Raw genomic sequence first — 22,780 nt, forward strand, 5'->3', positions numbered from 1 at the left:
TCCATGAGAATTTAAAGGTTTTAAAAAAAATGTTGCAGGATGATTTTCTGAGATATACATACAGTCCTGTTATGAAAATAATTTTGGTGTTTAGTTTTATAGGTTGTTTTAGCAGTTTTTCGAAGGTAAATTCTCTGCCTGATTTTGTAGACTCAGTTACCCTGAGTAATAATTTATTTTTTTTCATTTCGTATACGTGTTACTATCTTGGTGTGTATGCACTTGATGTTTTTGGAAAAGGTAATTACTTTTTCAATAAAATAATCAAAAAAAATTTGAATATAAAAAAGTATTACACGGAAATCGAAATGGATATATGGAACTGTGTGATCGATGGTTGCTGGGATTCAACGAGGGCTCTGGTGAGTTGAAGATCGTCGGTGAATCACGGGATTGATGCCGGGCCAGCCAGCTTTCACGTTCAGGAATTCGGCGACTTCTTCAGCTACGGAAGCGACGCCTCGACTGCCCAACTAATCACTTCAACCCGACCATGACGGCTCACGGCCAGCGAGCGAATAATTTGCGTAACATTAGTTTAGAGTAATTGCCAGAATAAGAAGTACTTTTCCGTAAGCTCATGATGCGTAAGCCTATCTTTAATATACACAAGATGACACCTTCCCCGAATTGTAGTTACATACGATTTTGGTATTTACTAGTGCTAGTAAATGTTCTTGATCCTGTGGTCACTGGTACTGACCATTTATGACTTTTGCCTTTAATTTGAATAATTCAACTTAACGGCAATAGAGTCTTACATTTTATTTGCTCTTAAATTTAAGTTTATTTCGCGTCTTGTTCAAAATTTGATTATCAATTCATTCAATTAAAATGTATTGAGCAATTAGCCAATTACATCAGGAAGCATTGCTAAATGGCTAACACAAAACAAGGAAGTTCTTTTAGGGGTTTTGTATTTTCCTTTATTTTTCATGCAGTTTGTGTTTGTACACTTTGACAATGTGCAACAAAAATAGACGATGGTAAACATCGAAAAAAAAAAACGAAGGCGCAGAGGGGGTATAAGTAGATGCAAGGAAGTTGCTATATGAATCACAACAAAAATAAGCCGTTTTGGTTTCCTTTTAAAAAAAGAAAGGAAATGTTATAAACTAGCCAGATTCGATGTCCAGCGGGGTTCATTATTCCTAGAAGACAACCCTGTGATGTGGGGAATGAATAAACATGAATCATTAAGGTGGAAGAAATAAGCGATGGAGGTGGAGAAAATCTATAGAAACAATCAGCTGAATCTTTTTTAAATCCAGGGATAGACGGAAAACACAGACGACATGAGCCGATCTAAATAGCCAAAATTCGATTACAAGGCACCGGATTCACACATGTACAACGGTTGATAAAAAGAGAAAAAAATGAATGGGATAACATGGAAGGTAATAATGGGACGACTGGCAGGATCAGGCCGAAGATTGGAGCAGCTGCCTCAACTGACGCAACACCGTTTCCATCAGCTTCTTCTTGTCTCGCTCGCTCTTTTTCAGGACGGAAAACACCGTCCGCTTGTCAGCCTCACGCAACCTGTTAAACGGGCAACAACAAAGAAACGCAAGGCAATGAATATGGGCAGCAGGGACGGTTGAGACAGTTCGAATTACTTTTCCAAAACGGTAATGGCTCGCTGGGGCGAAACACGCAGGTATTTGCTGGTATCCTGACCATAATCGTGAAAGTAAGCTGACCAGTCCCAGGACAGCAACAAATCCAGCAGCTGGCGCAGGTCCAAAAATGAAGACAACAAGGTCCCGTCCTCGAACCCCGGGACCGGTTCGGAAGCCGCAAATTCTAACATCAAAAGGAACATGCTTTATCGATTAGAATAAGCTCATTAATTGGGTATAATGAACTTACGCTCGCATTGAATGACGTCAAGGTTCACTTGCTGAAGGGCTCCCATGGAAATTGACCTGACATCGTCGCTGAGTAGAAGATCCATCAGAATTTCAGCGATGTGACGGCAGGCCGTCAGACAGGCGTTTTGGGCAACGTGTTCCTTTTGTTTTTTAAAAGAAGAAAAAACAATTGAAAAACGGTTAGTCCCATCCGTCATTGTCATCCGCATTTGGAAAGAAGAATCTATTAAAACATTTTGCACGAGGACGTGGCCTTATTTGGTCAGATAAGCGCTCCCACTCCAGTCAGGATGAAGCAATTGCCCATCTGGTTCGAGCAGCCCAAAAAACTTGCCCACCTTGAGATTGGTAAAGGCCTGGAAGGTGCTCTGCAGGAAGGCGATCAAGTCCATCAGGAAAGAAGAGGCTTGACCCGATGGCTCATTGAGCTGCCAGTCGTAGTTGGCCAACTCCATAAACTCGTCCATTTTGCGCTTGAGGGCCTCGTAGATCTGCTGCTCGGCGTCGTCCCTCACGTCGCGGAAGACGGCCCGCCCTTGCAGCCGGGCAATGTGCGACAACTCACGCGAGGCCCCCGTCAGCTGGGCGATAAACTCCTCCAGCCAGCCGTTGGACTCCTCCAGGTAATTGGTGTTGATCGAGATCTGAATGAGTTGGAGGAGCGACAGCGACGGCTTGCGGATCAGCGTCGAAAGGCATCCGCTGAGCGTCCGCGTCAGCAGCAAATTGGTGTAGCGCCTCAGCGTGTCGTCAATCTCCTGGTCGGCCAAATTCAGATCCTGCGAGAACTGCAGGCACGCCTGGATGTAGTTGCGGATCTGCCGGTACACTTTCGGCACCAAACTGCTGAAGGGGAAACGTTTGGGGAACGGAGCGGCTTCTAAATGGCCGTCCCTGTACGGGAAGGACTCGATTACACGCTGATATTCGGCAGCTGTCGTAACCTTGGCAAAAGAAAACGAGTCAATCGTCGGAATCGGATATAAAACAATTGGTTTGGCCATACTTGGATTGGATGGTAATTATCTTCGTCGAAAATATCACGGAAGACGTGGACCCATCGTTGCATCAATACTTCGTTATAGTGGTCACGAATCTCTTGGAGTAATTCGACCAGTTGAGACACACTGTAGCCATAAGTCTGGTGGGGGGATAAAGTGACAGCCATTAATTGTCATTTCTTAATGGCAGGATACTGGTATTATCGACACTTACTCTGAGAGTGCTGCTAAAAAGCATAACGAGATTTTTAATTTTCAACATGAGGGCCGGATCCGTACAATAGGACTGTAAAGATAATTGACAGTCAATTAAAAAATTTTTAAAAGTAAAGGATAGGGGCGGATGAGATGACTGACCGAATGAGTGCGAACAGAAGAAGCTATTTTGGAGACGGCAATATTCCAGACATCGTCTAGGTAGGAACGATTGACTAAGGTGCTGGCAGTGTTCATGACGTGGTCTTCCACAACGAAGAAGCCGACGATGCCGTGGAAGTATTGACGGTACCCTTCGATCGTTTCGTGCTGTGTAGGAGAGAAAATAAGATTTTGTAACGACGAGAATTCAAGTAGGGAAGTAACAAATTCACCATGTTGGTAGGAGGTTGAAGGGCTAATCGAGCCTGCTTCTTCCTCTGCTTCCGGTAATAGTTTTCATACGTTTCTTTGGCGTCTAGCACAGTGTGGATGTGAAGGCAACGATAAACAGGTGAAAAATCTACCAAATCTTGAGCGCTGAGATCTTCTTCGACGCTATATACGCTTTCAGACTGGGCCTCGTAGTCAAATTCACCTGTAAAATACATTTGAAAGTTAAAATCCAGTCTCAAAACAAGAAATTAGTGATTACCTGAGACGGTGGGCGACATTAAGCGTTTGATCACCGACGAATTGGCTGAAATGTCAATGTTGAGCTGCTCTGCCGTCTAGAAAATGTTTAGAAACATTAAAAATAAGGACAAACACAATTGTACGAGTTAAACTTACATGTCTCATGGCCACTTCTCCTATTTTAGGTGAATATTTGCGGATGCTTTCTAAAAAGTCTTTCAGATCTATCATAGAGGCCTCTTTGATAGACTCACGCACTTTGGCGAGACTTCTTTTCATGTGTTCACTAAATCTATAGTGGGAGATGCTTGGCAAATGAATATGCTCCAGCTGTTCCAGTGTCTTCAGTGCTGGATAGTACCTGCAGGGAAATGAGTTGTACAACATCTTCATGGATTTATTTAACAAAGCAAAGTCTTACCTTTTTTCTTTCATTTGCTGCTGCAGCTTAATGTAAGCTCTGAGCACAGGTAAACAACTTTGAAGCATTTCTATGGTAGTTTTCATGTTTCTTTCTATCCTTCTCGCATCAGCCAATTCTTGTCCTTTTAATTTCAATTGGGTGACAGAATGGCAGATGTCACTGTCAATAGTTTGAACCTCACCCTGATGAAAAACGAAATTCAAGAGTTGGTCAGAAATTGAACAACATTTAACTACTCACATGAATTCTGTTTGCTAATCCTTTCAATTCCAAAAGATCTCTGATAGATTCTATGAAACCTTGATGGTGAGCGCTGCAGAGCTTTTCAATGTCCCTATCATGGCTGCGTATTCTGCTCTCCAATTTATCAGCAAAAGCATCACATTCATCCGTGTCGAAAATGGCACTAGGGAATCAGAAATAACGTTGCAATATTCATCATAGAAATATGAGTAAGACCTTTGCAATGTTTCCACTGTCATTATTTTACCGGAAAGTTGGACCCCAATAATCGTCAATGGCTTCAATTTCCTGTAAAAGGAGATCATGCCTTCCTTTTCCTTCTTTTGACGATTCATCCATTATGCAGAAAAAGGCAGCTGATAGTTAATAGATTAATAAGTAAACACGGACAAGTGACACTTTACGCAGATGACATTTCTCACAAAAAACACACCCACCGAAGGGGGCTAAACAGCAATTCTTAAACAACATTAAATTTATTTTTTATTTTGATGTCTTGAAATTACTTCTCATATCTTTTAATATTATTCTGGGTTATATTTAAATTTAAAAATATTAAATTTTATGATAGAGTTTTAATTTTATTTAATCAAAACTTTTGTTTTCATGTGTGATTGCTTCTGCCACCACCACTCTTTTCCACACAGAAATGGCGGCCTCCACATTGGGAGCAGCATGGTTAGTGAATGAAAGTGATAAATTAGAAAAGAAAAAGCCCAAAAGGATTGTTAAACACAAGAAAAAAGCTTGGCGAGTTACTGAAATCGAAGATGTTGAAAGATACTTGGAAAGTAAACGACTCGACGAGCGACTTGGGTACGTCAAACTAAAATTCCCCATTTTTAAAGGTTACTAAAAATTATTTTTTTAAAATTGCAGAGCTCCGTTCGAAGAGCGTCCGAGTGACAGTCTTTTCGTTGTTGACACAAAGGCCATAGCTGACCAACCTGCAAAGAGTGAGCCAACCAGAAAACGAAAACTTAAAGAAATTGGACCTCTGAAATGCTACGCCATTTTAACACCAAACTCTGCTGTTCAAGATCCTTTAAAGTCAAGGTATAGAAGAAAAATTTAATAAGTCAAGTTCAAGTTAAACAGTTTTACTTTCTTGACAGGAATCGTGTACGTCTACCAGAAGAAAGAGGAGACCCACTTCTCAGAAAGGTCATGGAGGAGAGAAGAGCCAGAGGGAAAATTGCAACTCATTTTGTTCAGTCTATGAAGCATCACCAAGAAAATGTAGAAGCCCTGGCCAACAAGAAGAAACCGGAGAGGCTGAGGACAACTTTTGACTTTGACATTTGGGGGGAAGCTGGTATGTCATTCAGATTTTCACCAGCAAAAACATTTTAATAACAATTATTTGTTAAATACAGGTGACTATTTGATGATTGGGGACAAGAAAGTTTCAGCACTGGACCTGTCAGACCCATTGAAAACCTACACAATGGAGAAAATAGGAAAACGAATCTACGGCCGGCCAAAATCTATGTTCTCGAAAACGACTGGCCTTAAACAAGTGGAAGTTCCCCATCCAGGAACTTCTTACAATCCAACTTTCCAAGATCATCAAGCCTTACTGAAAGAAGCTTACGACGTTGAGGCCAAAGAGATAAAACAAGAAGTTAAAACCAGACGAAGACTGGGCCCCATGCTGAAGAAGATTCCTATTCAAAGAAAAGAAGTAAACTAAATCCAGAATTTTTCCTTGTTTGACACATTTACAATAACGCGTATTCAATCTTAGGAGCAATGGTGGTCAGAGATGACTCAAGGATTAGGCGAGGAAGAAGAACCAGCCAATGGAGCGGAAGTGGAAGTCCCCTGTGTGCGTCCGACCAAGCCCAAAACTCGCAGACAGAAAATCAGAGCCAAGGCGCTCAAGTGGCAAGACATGCGTCGTAAGAAACTCAAGGAAGCTAAAAAGCGCCTGCTTGAATTTGACCGGTACTTGCCAACCCATTAAAAACAATATCACAAATCAATAATTAATGTTTCATATGTCATTAGATTGAGATCGATCCGTCGCGAAATCCGTAAATCTGAAGAACTGACAGTCAAACGAATGGAAACCCGAAAGAAGGAGAAGGAGGCCAAGATGTTTAAGCCGGCCATGCTTGGCAAACATAAATACGAGCCTCCACAGATTGAAGTCAATCTGAGCGAAGAGATCGTTGGCACATTACGTGGACTCAAAACTGAAGGTATTGATTATTGAAAAACACCAACGTTTAGTTCTTTTTTAATTGATTTTTGTTTTTTCTCAGGCCATGTTTTGATCGACCGGTACAAGTCCCTCCAGCGACGCAACATTATCGAGCCGCGTATTCGCCAGACAGTCGTGTACAAGTACAAGCATAAAGTCTTTACGAAGCGCAGCCACTCTGAACCCAAGGGTCTTAAAGTGGGCAAGCGTAACAACATCCCCGTACAATGAATCAATTTGTAATGCGAATGACACGGTTGCTATTTCAATAAAGAAAATATGCCGACTGTGTTTTCTTGATTGCTTCCTTTTTCAATTGTAGCAACACATTAATTACAAAAGGCATCCAAAAAAGTGAAAGAATTTCATTAAGAGATTATAACTTTTAGAATTTGTTGTTTTATAGTCAGGCTGTACAAGTAATTTCATTTATTCACGGTATTTAGTCGCCCTCTTTCACCGAATTTAATAGAGTGACACTAGATAACCGGAGACGACACCTCGCGTGAGCGGGGGAGTTGAAATGCTGTCACGTAAATTACAGTGGTGCCACCAACAAAATATTCAAAGGCTCTCTCTGTTCGTCTAGTCTAGTCTAGGAGATTTAGCATTCTGTCGAGCGAGTGGAGCCTCGTTTATCTAACCGCATTTCCATTTCAAAACAAGCGAATCTGTGAAACAGCGTTATAGGCACGAACACACACTTGCATAAGAGGAAACAGACATCAATAATCAAATCAAAGTTAACTTTTGAGGCAAAACAAAGTTGCGTTTATTTCCGCATGAACGCGCATGGCTCGCAGCCAAACAACTTATCACAACAAAAGGGGGAACCCAACAACCTCTCGAATGTGTGCGTGTTAGGCAATCAGACAACAAAAATCCAAAGAAACAAATTGATTAAACGGGGTTAAATGAAATCGATAAGATGAGATATCGATAAATTATAGCTTTTTTTTTGTTTTTAAGTTTTGAATTAAATTAAATGAAATAACTGGACAAGATAGATAGGATCAATTAAAGGAAAGGCGGACCTGTAAGGCGCAATGAACGAAATTCATCAAATTGATATTAACATTAAATTCGTTAAGATAATTTCATTGGACATAAGAGGCGACTCGGGGCAACATGTTGCAGAACGTGGACAGCGTCAAGCTGCGGCCACTGGGGACAAAGACGGACGTCGGATTACCAGGCCTCTGGATGCGGAAGAAAGGGCCGCCCAGTTGGTAGCAGTCAAAGTCATAACAGCAATCGTTGGTAGAGGTCGCATGGGATTCGGATGGCATCGTCGAGCAAACATTTTGCATAGAGGACTGTGGAAACTGCTGGGCCGATTGCTGGATGAAGGATTCGCACCACGTCGACGTAGAAGGATTTTGTTTTATGTTGACGTCTTGATAGCCACTGGAAGATTCCAGAGGCACCTCAAAGTCTGTGTTGTAATTGGAACCTGTGACGGGCGACGATATGAAATCATCCGGAGAATAAATGTCGTCGTTGTTCATAAACATGTCGGGTGCTGGTGTCGCCGGATCAAATAAGCTGCTGGATACATTGGTGGGTAGTGATGTATTCTCCAATCCATTGTTGTTTAACCGAATGTTTTGGAGGTTTTTCCACGTGTTGAGATCGTAGGAATCGTCTGCTCCCATCCATCCGGAATCGCAGCTTTCAAAACTGCTCTGCGGAAGCGGATAAAGGTTGTCGCCACTGCCGCCAGACTGCCAACTGCTGGTACTGTTTGCGCTAACGCTGCCCACGCTGCAGCATAGATCCTCGTTGATGGACGAATTTACTCCGCTCCCGCCACTGTTGCTGCAGTCGCTCAACAAGGGAAGGATCGATAGCTCTTTGGAGAGGTCCGGCAAAGCTTTCTGGTGCATCATGTTGTGCATTGATGGAAGGCCAACGACCGGGTCGCTTACAATCGGTTGTTGTTGGTCCCATGTGCTGCAACCGCCCATAACTGCTGCTGCTGCTTGGTATTGATGCTCTTTACGGATCGTCAGTGAAGTGGGTCCTGTCGTCAACGAACTGAAAGAGAAGCTGGCCGGCCCTCGGGACTGTTGACTCAACGCGGCTGCCAATTTCGAACGCTTGAAAGTCTCTGCGTTGAAAATGTACGCCGCTGGATCCATTTCACTGGCCGATCGTTTCATTTTCGAACGGGATAGATACTTTGGCGCGCGTTTGCTCTCTGTCAATAAAAACAAAAACAAATGAACATCGCAGACGACTGTAACAATGAAAAGGGGGTTGGGGGGTTTGTTGATGTAACTTTTAATGAGAAATTTACCATCTTTAAGCTTCAATAGTTGTTGCTGCTGTGATCGCAGCTGTTGCTCACGTCGTAGGATCTTCCTTTGCCTATTAGCCTCCAAAATCATGGCGACGGCCTGTTCGTTTTGATTCTGTCGGGCTTTAATGGCTTCCACTAATACCCCTTGCTGTATATAATGAGATAGATAGATGGGTCACACACATGAGACTCAAACAGTAATGAAGACATCCTTGATCCCAGATCAAGAGCACGAGTGGTGGTGATCAATTACTAACCTTCATCTTTCCGGGGAGACTGAGAGACATTGCCAGTACTTGAAGTTCCTTGTACGAAAGGGAATCAACAGTGAGTGAGCTTGGCTGATTGCAGGTGGAATCGTTATTCATCGTAGCTCGTGTTTGACGTCAACAACACACTCGTCACCGCGGTTGATGAGCACCCAAAACACTCAACCACCACTCTTCTTCTTCAGTTTATATTGTTTGATGAGAAGAAAAGAAGAAAAAAGTTTTGTTCAAGGAGAAAATGTTGTGAGCTAATCTTTTTCTTTCTTTTGTTTTCGCTATTTTAACAATTGGAAAAAGAAAACAAAAAATTATAATCTCAATTTTGTACGACGAGCAAAATGAACTTGACCTCTGGTGGCCTAGCTTGTTACGCAGATACTGATAACAATCTCTATTTTTCTCATTTGCATTCTGCTAGTACCACCATCACGCCCCCTATTGTTTCACCTCAGGGCAATTTGGGTGGTGACGGGAGGTCGAACAGGGTCGTCAAGTCGGCCATTTTGAATTTTATGTGGGTGGTTTTTTCTTTTGTTTCTTCTGCTTTCCTGACTCATCGACAACTCATTTGTGGGTTCCGGAATAGGAAAACGAAGATGCTAATATCTAATTATGCAAAACCAGACCTGCATGAGGTGGAAATTGTGGTGTGGGCAAGGACTTTTTTTCTTTCCACCTTTTGGTAAGAGAAAAACCTTTTTTTTTCTTTCGTCTAGATAGAAAAAGTAAAACGTATGCAAATCGATGATTCACCTTACCATTCCTTCTCTTTTGCATAGTTTATGTAAATCTTTTAAAACCTGGTTTTTTACTGCAAACTCATTTAAATATTAGTGTTCTACAAGGTTAGATTTTTGGTCAGTTCGGTCCAGACTGTTGGCCACGCCACATGTTGGAATGACCTAGCTGCAGATAATTGATTTGATAATTTAACCTCGTGTGTCGTTTGACTTAACTTTAATAGCAATTTAATTGTTTAGAGTATGAAATCAAGTGCCGTGAAACTCTTGCAACACGTGGTTGTTTGAAAAATGGAATTGTTGAGTCATATCGATCGGTAAAAATTCACTTCATCGATCTCTGCCAGACTTTGTAGATTCACTTTGGATCGATCGTTCATATTCTTTTCACATCCAGTGGTGAAAAATTGTCGTTGACGTGTGTGTTTATTATCGATTAGAGCTGTTTTGATCCTCCACGTATAAAGTTCATCATTCTTTACATTCGATCCACTCTGTTGATGAACGTCATCGATCGTCTTCAAGTCCGAGCTTTTAATACCGAGCTCACGTTTGCCGTGTAAACACACTGTACAGAGTAGCACAGCTGGGGTAATAATATCTTATCTCTTAAATTGCTTTTTATTGTTGAGCCATATAAGCCCCCTGATGGAATTGGCTACATGTGTGTGGGGAGACCAATATCTTTTCTGCCGGTTGCAATCACAAACGTGCCCGAGTTGTAGACGTAAACACATGTTGCACACACACACGCAGGATAAATGTATCAAAGTGTAACCAAAAGTTTTCTTTCTTGTTTGTATTATTTCTCTCAGGATATGTTATGGCCGGATTCTATTCCCGTGACCCCAAAACTCTACACGAGTCACACAGACTATACACACATCCATCATAGAGATACGAAAGTTATAAGGAAGAAGAAAAGGAGCTTAATCCAAGTCGACAGCTGTTCACGGTAGAGCTGTCACAAAAAGAAAGAAAAAAGATCCTGATGGAAACTTTTACTCCGCCGGAAGAGCGGCTACCCAATTTAATTTGCCATGGAATTATTATTAGATCATTTCTTTTTTCTTCTTTTTAAAAGGTACAATATAAGTTGTTGTTGTTGTTGTTATGGTAACCTAAATCTTAAAAGAGAAACTATACAGGATCAAAAGGAGAGTCTTGGCGCAGAACAAAAAGCGGAGGAGAGGACAAACCTCCCACATGTGTACTCTACTGGTGTAGTATAGTATGGAGAGGCCAATCATCCGCGGGGGACTCGGCAGTCCGCGTTTGGCTTCCGTTCTTGCTGGTATCACGCAAAACATATTCCGTCGCTGCCGGGCAAAAGAGTGAAGAAAGTTTTCCCCTCCTATTTTGCCCGGCCGCCTTTCCTGCTGGGTAATATCGTTTTAAAATAACATTTTGGTGTGTAGGTGATAGTTTTGGCCAAACTTTTGGCGGGGGTTCCATCACGCGAATATCTCGTTTTTTTTTTTAAATTCTAAAGTTTGTTGATTCATTTCCACCGGCTTTAATTGAATTAGTCGCTCTGATTAGAGGGGACGAGTCTACAGGGACTAATGCAAGGATTTGTCTCACAGCTCAGACAGTTGGTGAAATTTGGGTAAATTCACACACACACACACAAACATAATTAGTTTGTTGTTTCCCCCCGGATCTAACGCATGGATACTCATTAGTTTCTCTCCCCCCCTTTTGCAGCCGTGTTATTGGTCTCTACACAACAACCAACAACTCTGTGCATTTAATCCTTTTTTTTTCTTTTCTTTAAAGATTTTTATTCCTGTTATTATTTTTACAACTGCCAAAAGTCACGCAATTTTCGCTAACGCCATCTTTGTTCCTTTTCAGGAGCCTCGCCGGAATCCATCCGGAAGCAAAGCGGAAGAAATTAATAAGGAAAAGGTGGGAAAAATGACCTCGGTGATGGCTGTGGACAGTGTGGTGGTTTTGAGGGTAGGAGAGGCTCATCGGTGTCGACGTCCGCCTGGAACGACATCGGTGCCTAGTAGCGGCAGTAACAACAGTAGGACGAAATTGTTGCCGTTGACCGGCGTCGGCGCAGCAAGCGGACAGCAGCAGCAGCTCATACGAAACAGTAGCGATGGGACAGCAGTGCCGCCGTCGTCTCCTACCAACGCCGACGTCGTCGTTAGTTCACATCACTCGACGCAGCGCTTGCATTTCTTGACACACTGCGGCACCGTTTGGGTCGGCTGTTTACGCGATCAAGTCAGACATTGCTGGACAATGTTCACCAAACGAAAAAAAGGTTAGTCTTATTTTAATTTTTTGAAAAATTTGAGCGGGAAAAAGGGAATTTTTTGAATAAAGTTTCGGTTACTTTTTTGAATCCGCAGTCCCCGAGGAACTGTGCGCCGCCCGTGTCACTTTTCAAAAAGTTTTGAAGCGTTTGAGGAAACTTTTCGTTACGAGTTAGACGAACGTCGAATGTGGAAAATTGGGTATCCCTGGGAAAAGAGTTTTGATCGTGGGAGTTGTGTCTTAACTTTGATTCGATAATAGAGAGATCGTTCCTAACTTTATTAGATACAGTTTTTGAGTTGGCAACTTTATTTTAGTTTTAACCTGATTGGGTTATATTCCCCGAATGGTTTAGATGGATCCCGAAGGATCCATTTCGTTCAGCCATGGAAAATGGGAGGGTGGAGGATCGATCGGAATTTTTCTTTTTATTATATTTTTCTTCTTTTAGTTTCTTAGTAAATCATCTGAAAAAGGCACTCGTGTTTTTTGCTGATTTCTCGTCTGTTTTTTATTTATTTCCAACAAGCGCAGGGCGGATGTAGCGCGTTTTTCTATTTCACATTGGTAACGAGTTTTTTTCCTTCTCTTCTTCCGAGGGTGGAGCTGCGGATTATTGTCGATGGCCGCAAACCGCAGCGATCCATCATTGTCTGTCTGTCACGGTGTATATATTTCATTGGAAAATAATAACGCGAGCTCTAAATCCCCGCGCGTCCGCTATTCAAACATTGACACACACACTGAAGCCACGCCTCCTGGCGCAGGGGGGCTATGAATTATGCTCGCAACTATCAACCCGCTCGTGTGATAAATGCGACAGTCCGACCATCGATTTCGATTATTTATTTATACTTTCAACAGACTATTCGTTATTTTTCCCATTTTTTGAAAAAGGAAAGGAAGGAAGGACCGGATGGAATACTCGGATGTGTGTCGCTCTTTCCTTCCGCTTTTGTTGTTAGTGGGTGGAATCTTTTGATGTTGTTGAGAGAGCAACAACCGGTCGTCCTCATTTGGTTCCGCGGGATTATCTGTCCTGTGCTGTGCTGGGCGGGAGCGTATCAAAATATGTTTTTCCTTCTTCTTGTTCCCACGACCAACTTATTTTTATGTGTCAAAAGGATTGGCTCGAGAGAAAGGAAAGAGCATCTTGTTTCTGTGTTATTCATAAAGTGGAGAGACTAAGGATCAAAAAGTTTCCCCCCGGCGGGACTATATTTGATTATGGACCTTTTGGCGCCGTCCGTTTTTATTTTAAAAAAGAATAAAAAGAGGAAAATTGATGGGATTCGCTGACAGATAAAATAAGAAAAAGTTTTACGTCGACGATATTTTAACGATCCTTGCTTCGTGGGAGGGTATTTATTTATCCCTTAAGGGCAAGTAGAAACAAGAGACCCCCGTCAATGTTTGAACGCCCAACGGACATTTCTGGCCAATTGTCTTGTGTGATGGTTCAGTTGTTATGTGATATTATACAAGTCTGTAGGCCTTTAGATGTACACCGGTCCGTTTTCTCTCTCTCTTTACCCTATTATTTTGTGTCCCGTTTTTCTGCCCCTTTTGTCTTTTCTAGTTGTTATGGAATCGCTAGTCCCGCGGGAATGGGGCTCCCGACCATCAGCTGCTCTTATACACACACAAAGGGGGGAGCGAGCGATCTATTGAGTTGAAATGAAACAAGAAAACTACTGCTACTACCGTACGGGGATCCTTGAAATGTGCAAGGAGCTGATATGTTATTCAGGCGGAATAAGCGGCTAAGTGGAGAGGAAGAGTTTTTATCCAAGGTATAATAATAATTATTATTCTCATCACGTACTTATATACCCAGCATACTAGGAGTCATGATCCAATAATCTCTTTTGAGAGGATGTAACTTTATATGTATGCCTTTATTAAGGCAACTTTAGGATGTTCGCGGAAGCTGTGAATAGGATACAGATTGGCCGGGGGATTTTTATTTATTTTTTTTTACACTTCTTTGTGTCGATCACGTGAGTTATTCAGCGTGTCTAGTGCTGGATTATGCGTCAAGTAGTAGCCGGGAAACCTTTTCAAAAATTCCTGTCATCCCAGTTTTCGGTGTTGGGTTGTTGGGTGGACTGGGAGGTAAATCGCAGCTGCAGGCCAGGGCACTTGCAATGAAATGGAATCTAATGGGACGGCCTGTAACTCGCCAACTTCATCCCGGTCCCGCAGTACGATACAACGTTTGTGGAAAGTTAACTTTTCCATTTTCCAACCCCTGAAATTAGTGGTGGATTGTTTCTTGTGGATTTTTTGAGGGTTGTGCGGTGCGTAGCGCCACCTAGCGGTCGGCGGAGGAACTAGACGCTGGAAACGCCCAAGAACGGAAAAAAACAACAACAAACGCACAGAGCCACAGATACAAACAAGAACACACACAATCAGGCAATCCTCAATTCCCCTTCTGCTCTCCGGATGGATTTTGTTTTCTCTTTCGCCCTGCATCCGCTGGCTTTTGTTTTGTTCATTCGCCCAGCCAGTCACAGACAGACAATAACAGCAACAACACATTTCCCCCTTGTATACTGTGCGATGCCTCGCCCGGGACACATCCGACGTCAGCGACGTTTTAGATAATAGACGACCGTGTTGCGTGAGCGTGTGAGGGGGTGGGTGGGTGGTATGGCTGTATAGAGGAGCGGGGGGTGGTAGCGAAACAAGAAGAGCGAAATGGAACAGTCTGGACTGACTGAGAGATGGCCATTATTGATTTTTACACAATTTGAGTCTAGTCAGGAGTCGCGCTCCTTCGCAAGACGGGCCCGTCCGTCACACACAGACACTCTCACCTTACGTGCAAATGCGTCTGCTAAGGCCCTACTCCTTTTTTCTTTATTTTCTTTATTTTTTACTTTGTCTTGTTGATGTTTAGAGAGAAAGAGAGTGGGGGGTTCGGGTGGCATCCTAATGCTATTTGAAAGATGATCCTCGCTTATACTATCCGATCCCCCCCTCGCTCCTCTTCACCGTCGACCGCGTGAACGAGTTATTCCCGCGAAATCTTCGTCCCCATAAACGGCCCTCGAGGATGTTGTAATCCATTCAAATGAGATTTTTTCCCGGAAAGACGATAAATGTCCATCATTTTCTCACGACAAAACAAAATGGCGAGGAAAAATGTTCCGTGCCATTTGACCCAATTTCCCATGTCCCATTGTCTTTCTTTTTTTACCTTCCAGCACGCCGGATATTTATAGAAGAAGAAACGGGAATCTTAACGCGGATCAAAATTCCTCCGGCGGACATGTCCTTTTTGTCATTCCTTTATCCGTCCGTCCAAATTGGCACTTGCGGAATGTCCCCGATGCGCAGGTATGAAAAGCGGCGCGCGTTCGCAAGAGAAGAAAATCCCGCAGTTCTTTTTTAACACAAAAGGTGGTCTGACCTTCCTTTTCTTCCCTTCTAGATATAGTACCACACACACACTGTGTGTGTGTGTGTTGTGTGTGTGTAGAGTTGTTGTACACTCCTCCTTTGGTAGAGCGTGTGTGTGTATAAGACCGGGACTCCAGGGCCGGCTGGAGTGGCATTCCGCCTCTGTCGCTCCCGCAGTGCAGTACGGCATTACAATCACTCTTGATTCGGTTATTTATTATTATTATTATTATTATTATTTTACAGTTTTGTTGTTGTGGACTGTGTGTGTGTGTGTGAAATTTCAAAATTTTGCGGCGGTGTGCGGAATTATAATTTTTTTTTTGTTTTCGGTATTGTGCGGATGGGACCGTTTTTGTGTTGGCAGGAGACAGAGGAAGGGGGGCGGAGTAAATGTGATTAGCTGATTGATAAAAAGGCAAGAAGAAAAGAAAAGAAAAAAGGGGGGAAAACGTTTTCTGTTGTTTCCGGTCGGTGCGTTCTGTTGGTTCACGTTTTCTTCATTTGCGTGAGTGCTCGTTGTCCCCGTCATTTGCCCTCGAGTCAAAAGTTTTCACGCGTGAATTTTCGCCGTTCCCTCTAATTCAAAAGTGAAATTTGTGATTTTTAAAAAATGTCGAAAAAGACGAAAGAAGCTCAACTGGGTACATCAAATCTCAAATTTAATTTGACATTTATGTGGTACTAATTTTATTTAATTTTTAATTTTATTTGTTTTTAAAACGCAGAGGAAGATTTGGATGATGTCATGTTTGGTAAAACAACACGCCACCGACCGGAGGAATTAAAATCATTGGAACGGTCAACTAAATTCACCCGGAAGGAGATCCAGCTGATTTACCGCGGCTTCAAACAGGTTATATTTCTTTTCCATCCATCTTCTTAATATTTTCAAAGTTGTACTGCTTCTTTCTTTTGACACACAAAAATGTTTATTTTATTCTTGCCATCATTTATATGTACGCGCATGATATCCCCCCTTGCTTCACATTTTCTCCTTTTGTGTGTGTGGGTGAATCCGGCGGACGCCTTGCGGGAAGGATCATTATGAAAAATTTCCCTTTTGCAGAGCTCTCAGAATATTTCCTTTTTTTGCCTTTCGGGGTTTCGGTCGAGAGAGTCCACGAGGAGAAGAGAAGTCCTTCTTTTCTATATCGTCGTAATGATCCTTCAACTCTCTCTGCTTTTTCCACCCTCCACCCGACTATCTTTTGTGCGCTCTGTGTCCTGTGCAGATAGATAGATATATATTCTTGTGTGCCATTGCTGAATTGACGCTAGGAAAAGTAGAAAGGCTTATGTATAAAATATCGATCCCATGGCCGAGAGAGCAAAAGTCTTGTGAAAGCGGATTGAGACGAATGGGGAAATATTATTTCGGCCTCTTTTGTGTTGTGCGTGTGCCATTCCTTTTTACATACACACAAGTTTTTGATTTGTGTTAGTAGTATTTCAACAGCCACTTTGGCTAGTGACCACTCTGCTTCTCCCCCCTTGGGCTATTTGATCTTTTTGAAGAGGGAGAAGAATTTGACTATCATCAAGTTTGTACACACAAATTCCTCCCCACCCACTGGGCAGTCACAAGGAGTGGGTGGACATGATTCATTCAATACTCTTCTTGTTCTTCCATTCGTCGCTTTAATTCAAAGTGCCTGTGGCTTCCGATGGGGCATTTGCGGGTTTGATCCGAGATGAGCCGTTTGGGAAAGGTCGAAAGTGCTTTCAGATCTGATTCGATCGGGATTAAGGAGAACGTGGATAAATCTTTTAGAAAACACGCCCACACTCGCGTTGCGTGCTGCTGTTAAAGGCAAACGCGTGTACCGTCCGTTTCTCTCTCCAGGGGGACAGCAATAACAAAAAAGGAACCAAAATTCTTAGCTTCTAGTTGACTAAAAAAGAAGCCGCTCTCTCAGTGACCAGCTGCTGCTGCTGCTCTTTTCGGCTTTCAAAAGACAAGCCCAGCAGCGGCTATAAAACAAAATACCAAAGTTCGGATAGGCAAACGAGCGGGAAACTTAAAAGGATAAATTTAATTTTGGTCCAGTGAATTAAGACGAATATTTCTTTTCTCTATCCAGGTCCTCCGCGTGTAGGATCGATAAAATTGGCACCCATCGTCTCTACACACTACCGTCGCCTCCCTTTGTGTTTCGCGTGTGAAATTTACGAGGTGGAGGGGGGTCGAATCATAAATTCCGTTTTTCCTCCGGGTGCCCAGTCAGTTGAGCAGGTCAATAGATCTTAACTAAAAAGGAGAGTTAAGAGAGAGAATCCTTGCCCGTCTTCTTATACGCTCATAACAAAATCCCTCCGGTCTCTCATTTTGTTGTTTAAAAAATCTTTTTGGATGTTGTGTGGTTTTGGGAGGTCCTTCGCTCTCTCTCGCCGCGCATATAAACATATGCGGCGCGTCTAAATATAAAACTTTTTGTGGGCAACGGGGTTCCGGATTTCTCTTTCAGCAGCTTTCTCAACGCGGATGAGAACATGGGTGGGGGGATTCGGTAATAAATCCTGTCGCATTGTAAAACAAAAAACAAAAATATTAGTTCATGTAGAAACTTTGGCTACAGTTGTTGGCCACGGATCTGGCAGCCAAAATTGAAAACAAATTCCTCTGAGGAATTGAATTAAAATCCAGAAAAAACAAAAAATATAAAATTGGATATCAAAATTTCTTATTTTTATTTTTATTTTTTTGCAGGAATGTCCCAATGGGGTGGTTGACGAGCAGTCCTTCAAGGAAATCTTCGTCCAATTCTTCCCGCAAGGAGGTGATACATTTTTCTATTTCTTTTTATAAGCGCGAAATTTGAATAGTTATCCCGTAGAGGGAGAGAATGTGAACCAAATGTCATCTTGTCAATATTATTGATCCGACTGGAGTTTTGGGAGGGGGTACAATTTTCTGAGAAGAAGGGGGTTACGCAACACAATAGTCGCCTTGATTGGCGAAAATCTTTTCCCCCTCCCCATTCATCGGATGTTGCGCGAAAATCGGATCTTCCAGGAAGGAAAGAAAAAGTTTATTTTGATTGTTATTATTTGTGATGACGATGATGATACCTCGGACGTATAAATATGTCCGTTGCATTGAAAGCGAATTCCGACTCACGCCATCCGCTCATCCGGCGTGTAAACCCACTCATCCGTATGTGTATGCCTCTACCTTTATACACTGGTAGGGAGGTTGTACCGTGTATTGCACACACACACACTGTCGTAGTAGTAGTAATCATATCGTTACAATATTCTTGGCGTGTCCCAGTTAAGTCGCAGTATAAAACTACTACTACTACCCCGCTGCTCATGTTTTTGACATGGACTGTCCTTATTATCCATGTGCCGGAATAAGAAGAAGAAAGAGAATAAGACTCTTTTTGGCGCACGTATATCAAATTCCCTCTTGTTTTTCCGTGTTGTTTATACCTTCAGGGAGTTCAATATCATTATTCAGCCAATCGTCATACAAGAAAGAAAGAGAAATAGTAAAATTATTCTATAAATAAAATAACCCAAAACGGATGAGACTCTCTCACGACAGGTCGCCATCCGTTTATATTTAGACCGCCCAAGTTTTTGACAAGGGACAGATTTAGGTAGGACCGATCGAGTACTATTGTATTGTATAGTATCGGGGCTTTAGCATGCATCATTGAAAAAGGGGACCATCTGAAATCGAATCGAAAAAGAGAAACTTTTCAAAAGAGAAGAATGGGTTTGGCGCCGAAATAAATCAAAAAAAGTTGTTGTTGTCTGAGAGTGCCAACAGCAGCAGCTCTCTGAAAAAGGAAACATCCAGCCAGTCAGTAGCTCCTTTATAGTACTGAGAGGATTATTGATCCTGGTAGGAGAAGGGAGGGAGGAAGAAGAGGGTGGACTTTTGGGGTGGGAGATCCTATATGCCCGTGCTGGATAATGGATGATATGGTGCAACAGCGTAGACTCTCACTCTCTCCAGTTGTATTCTATACATGAAAATGATGTGAGAGAAGTCTGTGGGGCTATACATCTGAGGGAATTGTGTGTCTAGAATGACGTCAAACCCAAAAGTGACCTCCTCATTTCTCTCCTCTCTAAAGCTTATGATTACCACACACACAGACAGAACAACATTTTCTCGGTAGGAATGAACATAAAAGGGAAGGATATTTTTATATAATACCGCGCCATTGTCCCATTTTTTTGCTTTTACACACACATCCTAGATGCCAGCCAGTACGCTCATTACGTGTTCAAGACTTTCAAGAATGGCGGCACTGGTACCATCAAATTCGAGGTATTATGATTAGAGTGAAATACATTTGGCAATTTTTGAAATTTGGATTGATTTTGGAAAAACAGGATTTCCTCCAGTCGTTGTCGCAAGCCTCTCGCGGGACGATCCAGGAGAAGTTGAGGTGGATTTTCGGTCTCTACGATCTCAACGGCGATGGATACATTAGCAAATCTGAAATGACTAGCGTGTAAGTTGTTTAAATTTTCAAATTAACTATTGCAATTGTTTATATTTTTCGCTTATCCCCCTCAGGGCTATGGCCATTTTCGACATGCTGGGTAGACACGCAGCCCCGGCCGTCGACGATCAAACAGCGTCCAAGCACATCGATCAGATCTTCCACGTACGTTGTGTTATCTCATCTCGAATGTCTTTTTCATTTCCTCTCGATTGTGTTTGTTGACATCGTCGTCGTCGGGAGATTGTTGTTGGCCAAACCCCTTTTTAGGAGTTAAAGCAATCAGAGATGATGTAGCTAAAAAGGATAAAAGCGCTAAAGCTGTATTTATAGACACCCAGAGGCTGTGATTTGTTAATGAGCTTCATAAGTAAACTTTTTAGACGGAGAGGGGGAGTCGACCGGATCAGTTGCAAATCAAATCAAAAACAACAGAAATAACTAGTGGCTCACTCTACTGTGTTAACCAATTAAGTGACTTCATTAAGCCATTCGCATGGCGCTGATGTTGTATAACACACACACCAATCGACAAAAAGGAAAATTTCCTTTTAGCCCCCCACTTAAACGTGTAGGAAAAATAAGTTCGTTTAGGTCGTCTAGTCTCTTTATGCTCAAGAGTTGCTGGACCGTGTGTTCATCTCTCCGACGCTTCTTTTATTTATTTTTTCTTATTTATATTGACAATGAAAGATGAACCCAATGATCTCATCGTTCTCTTTTTTTCCACCTCACTTTCATTAGTGTATAAATACAAGGGGGAACTATGTGTGAGGATGACGTAAGATGATATTGGGTGGAGACTATTGATGGTCTGTCGTTGGTTCGCTTATGGTTGATATTAACGCACTCAATCCGCCAAAAAACTTATATATTTTACTATTTTACTTTCTTTAATAAAGCCAATGTGTCTGCGAAAAATATATTAACTTGCCTTTTTTTTTGTTCGGTGGGTGTCGGTCGCTCTGCTTGATTGATGATACAGAAAATCGATGTGAACCATGACGGCCTTATCACTTTCGAGGAACTGAGCCAGTGGTGCACGCGGGAGGAACGCTTCGTCAAATCGCTTGGTATGCTCGACACGGTGCTCTGAAAAATGAAACTAAACACCAAAACATAATTTTAACCAACCAGAAAAGAAACTTTGCATCGTCGTCTTTTATTAGTCATTTTTATTTTTTCAAATAATTCAAACCAAAATTTTCATCTTTCAAAACAATTTGATCATCAAAATATTTCTACCCCTCCGCGATGGTGATGGAAAACAAATTCTTTCATATTATTTTGGAAATATTATTATTATTTAATCGAGCAATAAATAAAATAAATAGTTTGTGTTTCTAGGTTGAAGATGTTGAATGATGAGTGCGCATTCCCCCCACCCACCCATTGAATTTGTTGTCCCTGAGAAATTCAAATTTTTCACAAAACATTTTACTTGTAATAATAATCCTCTTATCAATATTTACAAAACCATCAATTATTATGAATAATTATGTAAATTGTTGTGATTTCATCATTCGAGAAAACTCATCTTCTTTATTTTTCGATCAATCCGATAAACGATTGATTGTTTAATTATTATTTTCTCAGCAAATCATCTTTCAATGTGTGAATTCTAAATTCTTATATACAGTCCTCCGAATCTCTTCCAAAAAATACAAAATTGTTACTCGCATAGATTTTAAAAGAAACAAAATCCTCCTTAATTAATCGCTTGGTTGATCTAATCGTTTTAATTAAAATCTCGGCAGATCTCGTCACGGGAGTAAGAAGCACAAAAGTGGAAAAGCAGAGAGACAGCACACCCAGCAACTTTGTGAAATATTATTCAATAAGAAAATGTCTCACGGATGGCTGGTTTGTTGTGTAACTTAAACCCAAGACTCCTGCCAACCGGAAATTCAACTGCCTATCCCTTTAGAGACTCGATTCAATTTCCGTTTTCTTCGTGAGTCTGGCGTCTCTTCTTTGACGTGATTTTCTTTTCTCAACAAGTTTCGCAAACCTTTAAAAACATTTTCAAACAGTTGTCTATGAATAACGCAGTTGCTAACGTGTGTGGGTAGTAGCTCCTTTCATTGAAAGCCTCTCAACGTCCGCACACATTCCTCTTCTGTCTGGGTGTACCGTTAGAGTCCCGGCAACTCACGGCCGGGGCACCAAGGTATCGATCAAGCGTCTCGAGGCACTTTTTATAGGCGAAATAGGAACCCTCTACTACTTGTATACGTGCTCGACATTCAGCCGATTTCCCAGCAGACTTTCCTTTTTTTTTCGTTTGTGTTTTATTTCCGTCACATGAAATAAAAACTAGGTGGAAAAGAAACAAAAAGTTATACTCCCGGCTATTTGACGCTAGCGAAAAGTGTTGAGACTTTGGGTGGTGGGAGCCGGTGGGGAATGCAATTCTTTTTGCTAAAACAATAAAGCGCATATTTTTATGTCATCCGAGCAAGGGGTGGAAAAAATGGTTAAGAAAAGTTGATACTCTTATATTATATAACGACAGTTGCGCGCCGAGATAGCTATTTTGTGTGTGTCATCCCTGGGGGTATTTACACGCTAGACATTTCACCGGTGCAGTGCAGATATGCTATAGGCCTATATAGCTGAAACTGCGTTGAATTTATGGGAGTGAAAGCTGTAGACTTATATATTTTTGTACTTGTTGTCATGGCGATTTTCAACAGGTGCAACGCTGTGTGGAAAGAAACTGATCGGCTTAATGTGTGGGAAAAATAA

At 41.9% G+C, this 22,780-nt stretch overlaps 4 protein-coding genes across 4 annotated transcripts; 2 read left to right on the forward strand and 2 right to left on the reverse strand.

Annotated features, from left to right (window-relative positions):
- Nucleotides 1-900: 900 nt before the first annotated feature.
- Nucleotides 901-4,999, reverse strand: LOC124201620 (exocyst complex component 6B-like). The gene is made up of 13 exons (XM_046597794.1): nt 4,621-4,999; nt 4,371-4,536; nt 4,128-4,312; nt 3,863-4,067; nt 3,726-3,801; nt 3,466-3,668; nt 3,233-3,400; nt 3,090-3,161; nt 2,881-3,015; nt 2,213-2,818; nt 1,873-2,014; nt 1,620-1,806; nt 901-1,542 (listed from the first exon to the last, which is right to left on the reverse strand). The coding sequence occupies exons 1-13, from the start codon at nt 4,710-4,712 to the stop codon at nt 1,422-1,424; spliced, it is 2,358 nt and encodes a 785-aa protein (XP_046453750.1). The 5' UTR covers nt 4,713-4,999; the 3' UTR covers nt 901-1,421.
- LOC124201621 (ribosome biogenesis protein NOP53-like) lies at nt 4,991-6,866 on the forward strand. Its single transcript, XM_046597795.1, has 7 exons — nt 4,991-5,189; nt 5,253-5,429; nt 5,489-5,688; nt 5,750-6,057; nt 6,121-6,320; nt 6,384-6,577; nt 6,641-6,866. Exons 1-7 carry the CDS (start codon nt 5,023-5,025, stop codon nt 6,808-6,810), a joined length of 1,416 nt encoding a protein of 471 aa, XP_046453751.1. The 5' UTR covers nt 4,991-5,022; the 3' UTR covers nt 6,811-6,866.
- A 456-nt stretch (nt 6,867-7,322) lies between these two features.
- Nucleotides 7,323-9,543, reverse strand: LOC124201880. Its single transcript, XM_046598138.1, has 3 exons — nt 9,139-9,543; nt 8,879-9,029; nt 7,323-8,779 (listed from the first exon to the last, which is right to left on the reverse strand). The coding sequence occupies exons 1-3, from the start codon at nt 9,247-9,249 to the stop codon at nt 7,677-7,679; spliced, it is 1,365 nt and encodes a 454-aa protein (XP_046454094.1). The 5' UTR covers nt 9,250-9,543; the 3' UTR covers nt 7,323-7,676.
- Nucleotides 9,544-11,379: 1,836 nt separating this feature from the next.
- On the forward strand, nt 11,380-21,715 carry LOC124201882 (Kv channel-interacting protein 1-like). Its single transcript, XM_046598139.1, has 8 exons — nt 11,380-11,499; nt 11,748-12,168; nt 16,298-16,425; nt 18,280-18,349; nt 19,784-19,854; nt 19,920-20,041; nt 20,107-20,197; nt 21,018-21,715. The coding sequence occupies exons 2-8, from the start codon at nt 11,811-11,813 to the stop codon at nt 21,126-21,128; spliced, it is 951 nt and encodes a 316-aa protein (XP_046454095.1). The 5' UTR covers nt 11,380-11,499; nt 11,748-11,810; the 3' UTR covers nt 21,129-21,715.
- The last annotated feature ends 1,065 nt before the right edge of the window (nt 21,716-22,780 follow it).

The sequence above is a fragment of the Daphnia pulex genome, chromosome 9, assembly GCF_021134715.1.
Source record: "Daphnia pulex isolate KAP4 chromosome 9, ASM2113471v1".
Lineage (NCBI taxonomy): Eukaryota > Metazoa > Arthropoda > Branchiopoda > Diplostraca > Daphniidae > Daphnia > Daphnia pulex.

Bases quoted from the DNA above. Each gene is read 5' to 3' on its own strand.
- LOC124201620 (XM_046597794.1), bottom strand. From the start codon at position 4,712: ATGGATGAATCGTCAAAAGAAGGAAAAGGAAGGCATGATCTCCTTTTA. The intron at 3,669-3,725 runs GTAATCACTAAT...TGTATTTTACAG, and splicing joins AATGTCGCCCACCGTCTCAG to GTGAATTTGACTACGAGGCC. The intron at 2,015-2,212 runs GTGGGCAAGTTT...AAAAAACAAAAG, and splicing joins AGGCCTTTACCAATCTCAAG to GAACACGTTGCCCAAAACGC.
- LOC124201621 (XM_046597795.1), top strand. From the start codon at position 5,023: ATGGCGGCCTCCACATTGGGAGCAGCATGGTTAGTGAATGAAAGTGAT. The intron at 5,689-5,749 runs GTATGTCATTCA...TGTTAAATACAG, and splicing joins TGACATTTGGGGGGAAGCTG to GTGACTATTTGATGATTGGG. The intron at 6,578-6,640 runs GTATTGATTATT...GTTTTTTCTCAG, and splicing joins ACGTGGACTCAAAACTGAAG to GCCATGTTTTGATCGACCGG.
- LOC124201880 (XM_046598138.1), bottom strand. From the start codon at position 9,249: ATGAATAACGATTCCACCTGCAATCAGCCAAGCTCACTCACTGTTGAT. The intron at 9,030-9,138 runs GTTAGTAATTGA...CATTATATACAG, and splicing joins GTCTCCCCGGAAAGATGAAG to CAAGGGGTATTAGTGGAAGC. The intron at 8,780-8,878 runs GTAAATTTCTCA...TTTTATTGACAG, and splicing joins ACTATTGAAGCTTAAAGATG to AGAGCAAACGCGCGCCAAAG.
- LOC124201882 (XM_046598139.1), top strand. From the start codon at position 11,811: ATGACCTCGGTGATGGCTGTGGACAGTGTGGTGGTTTTGAGGGTAGGA. The intron at 16,426-18,279 runs GTTATATTTCTT...ATTTTTTTGCAG, and splicing joins TTTACCGCGGCTTCAAACAG to GAATGTCCCAATGGGGTGGT. The intron at 18,350-19,783 runs GTGATACATTTT...CACACATCCTAG, and splicing joins CCAATTCTTCCCGCAAGGAG to ATGCCAGCCAGTACGCTCAT.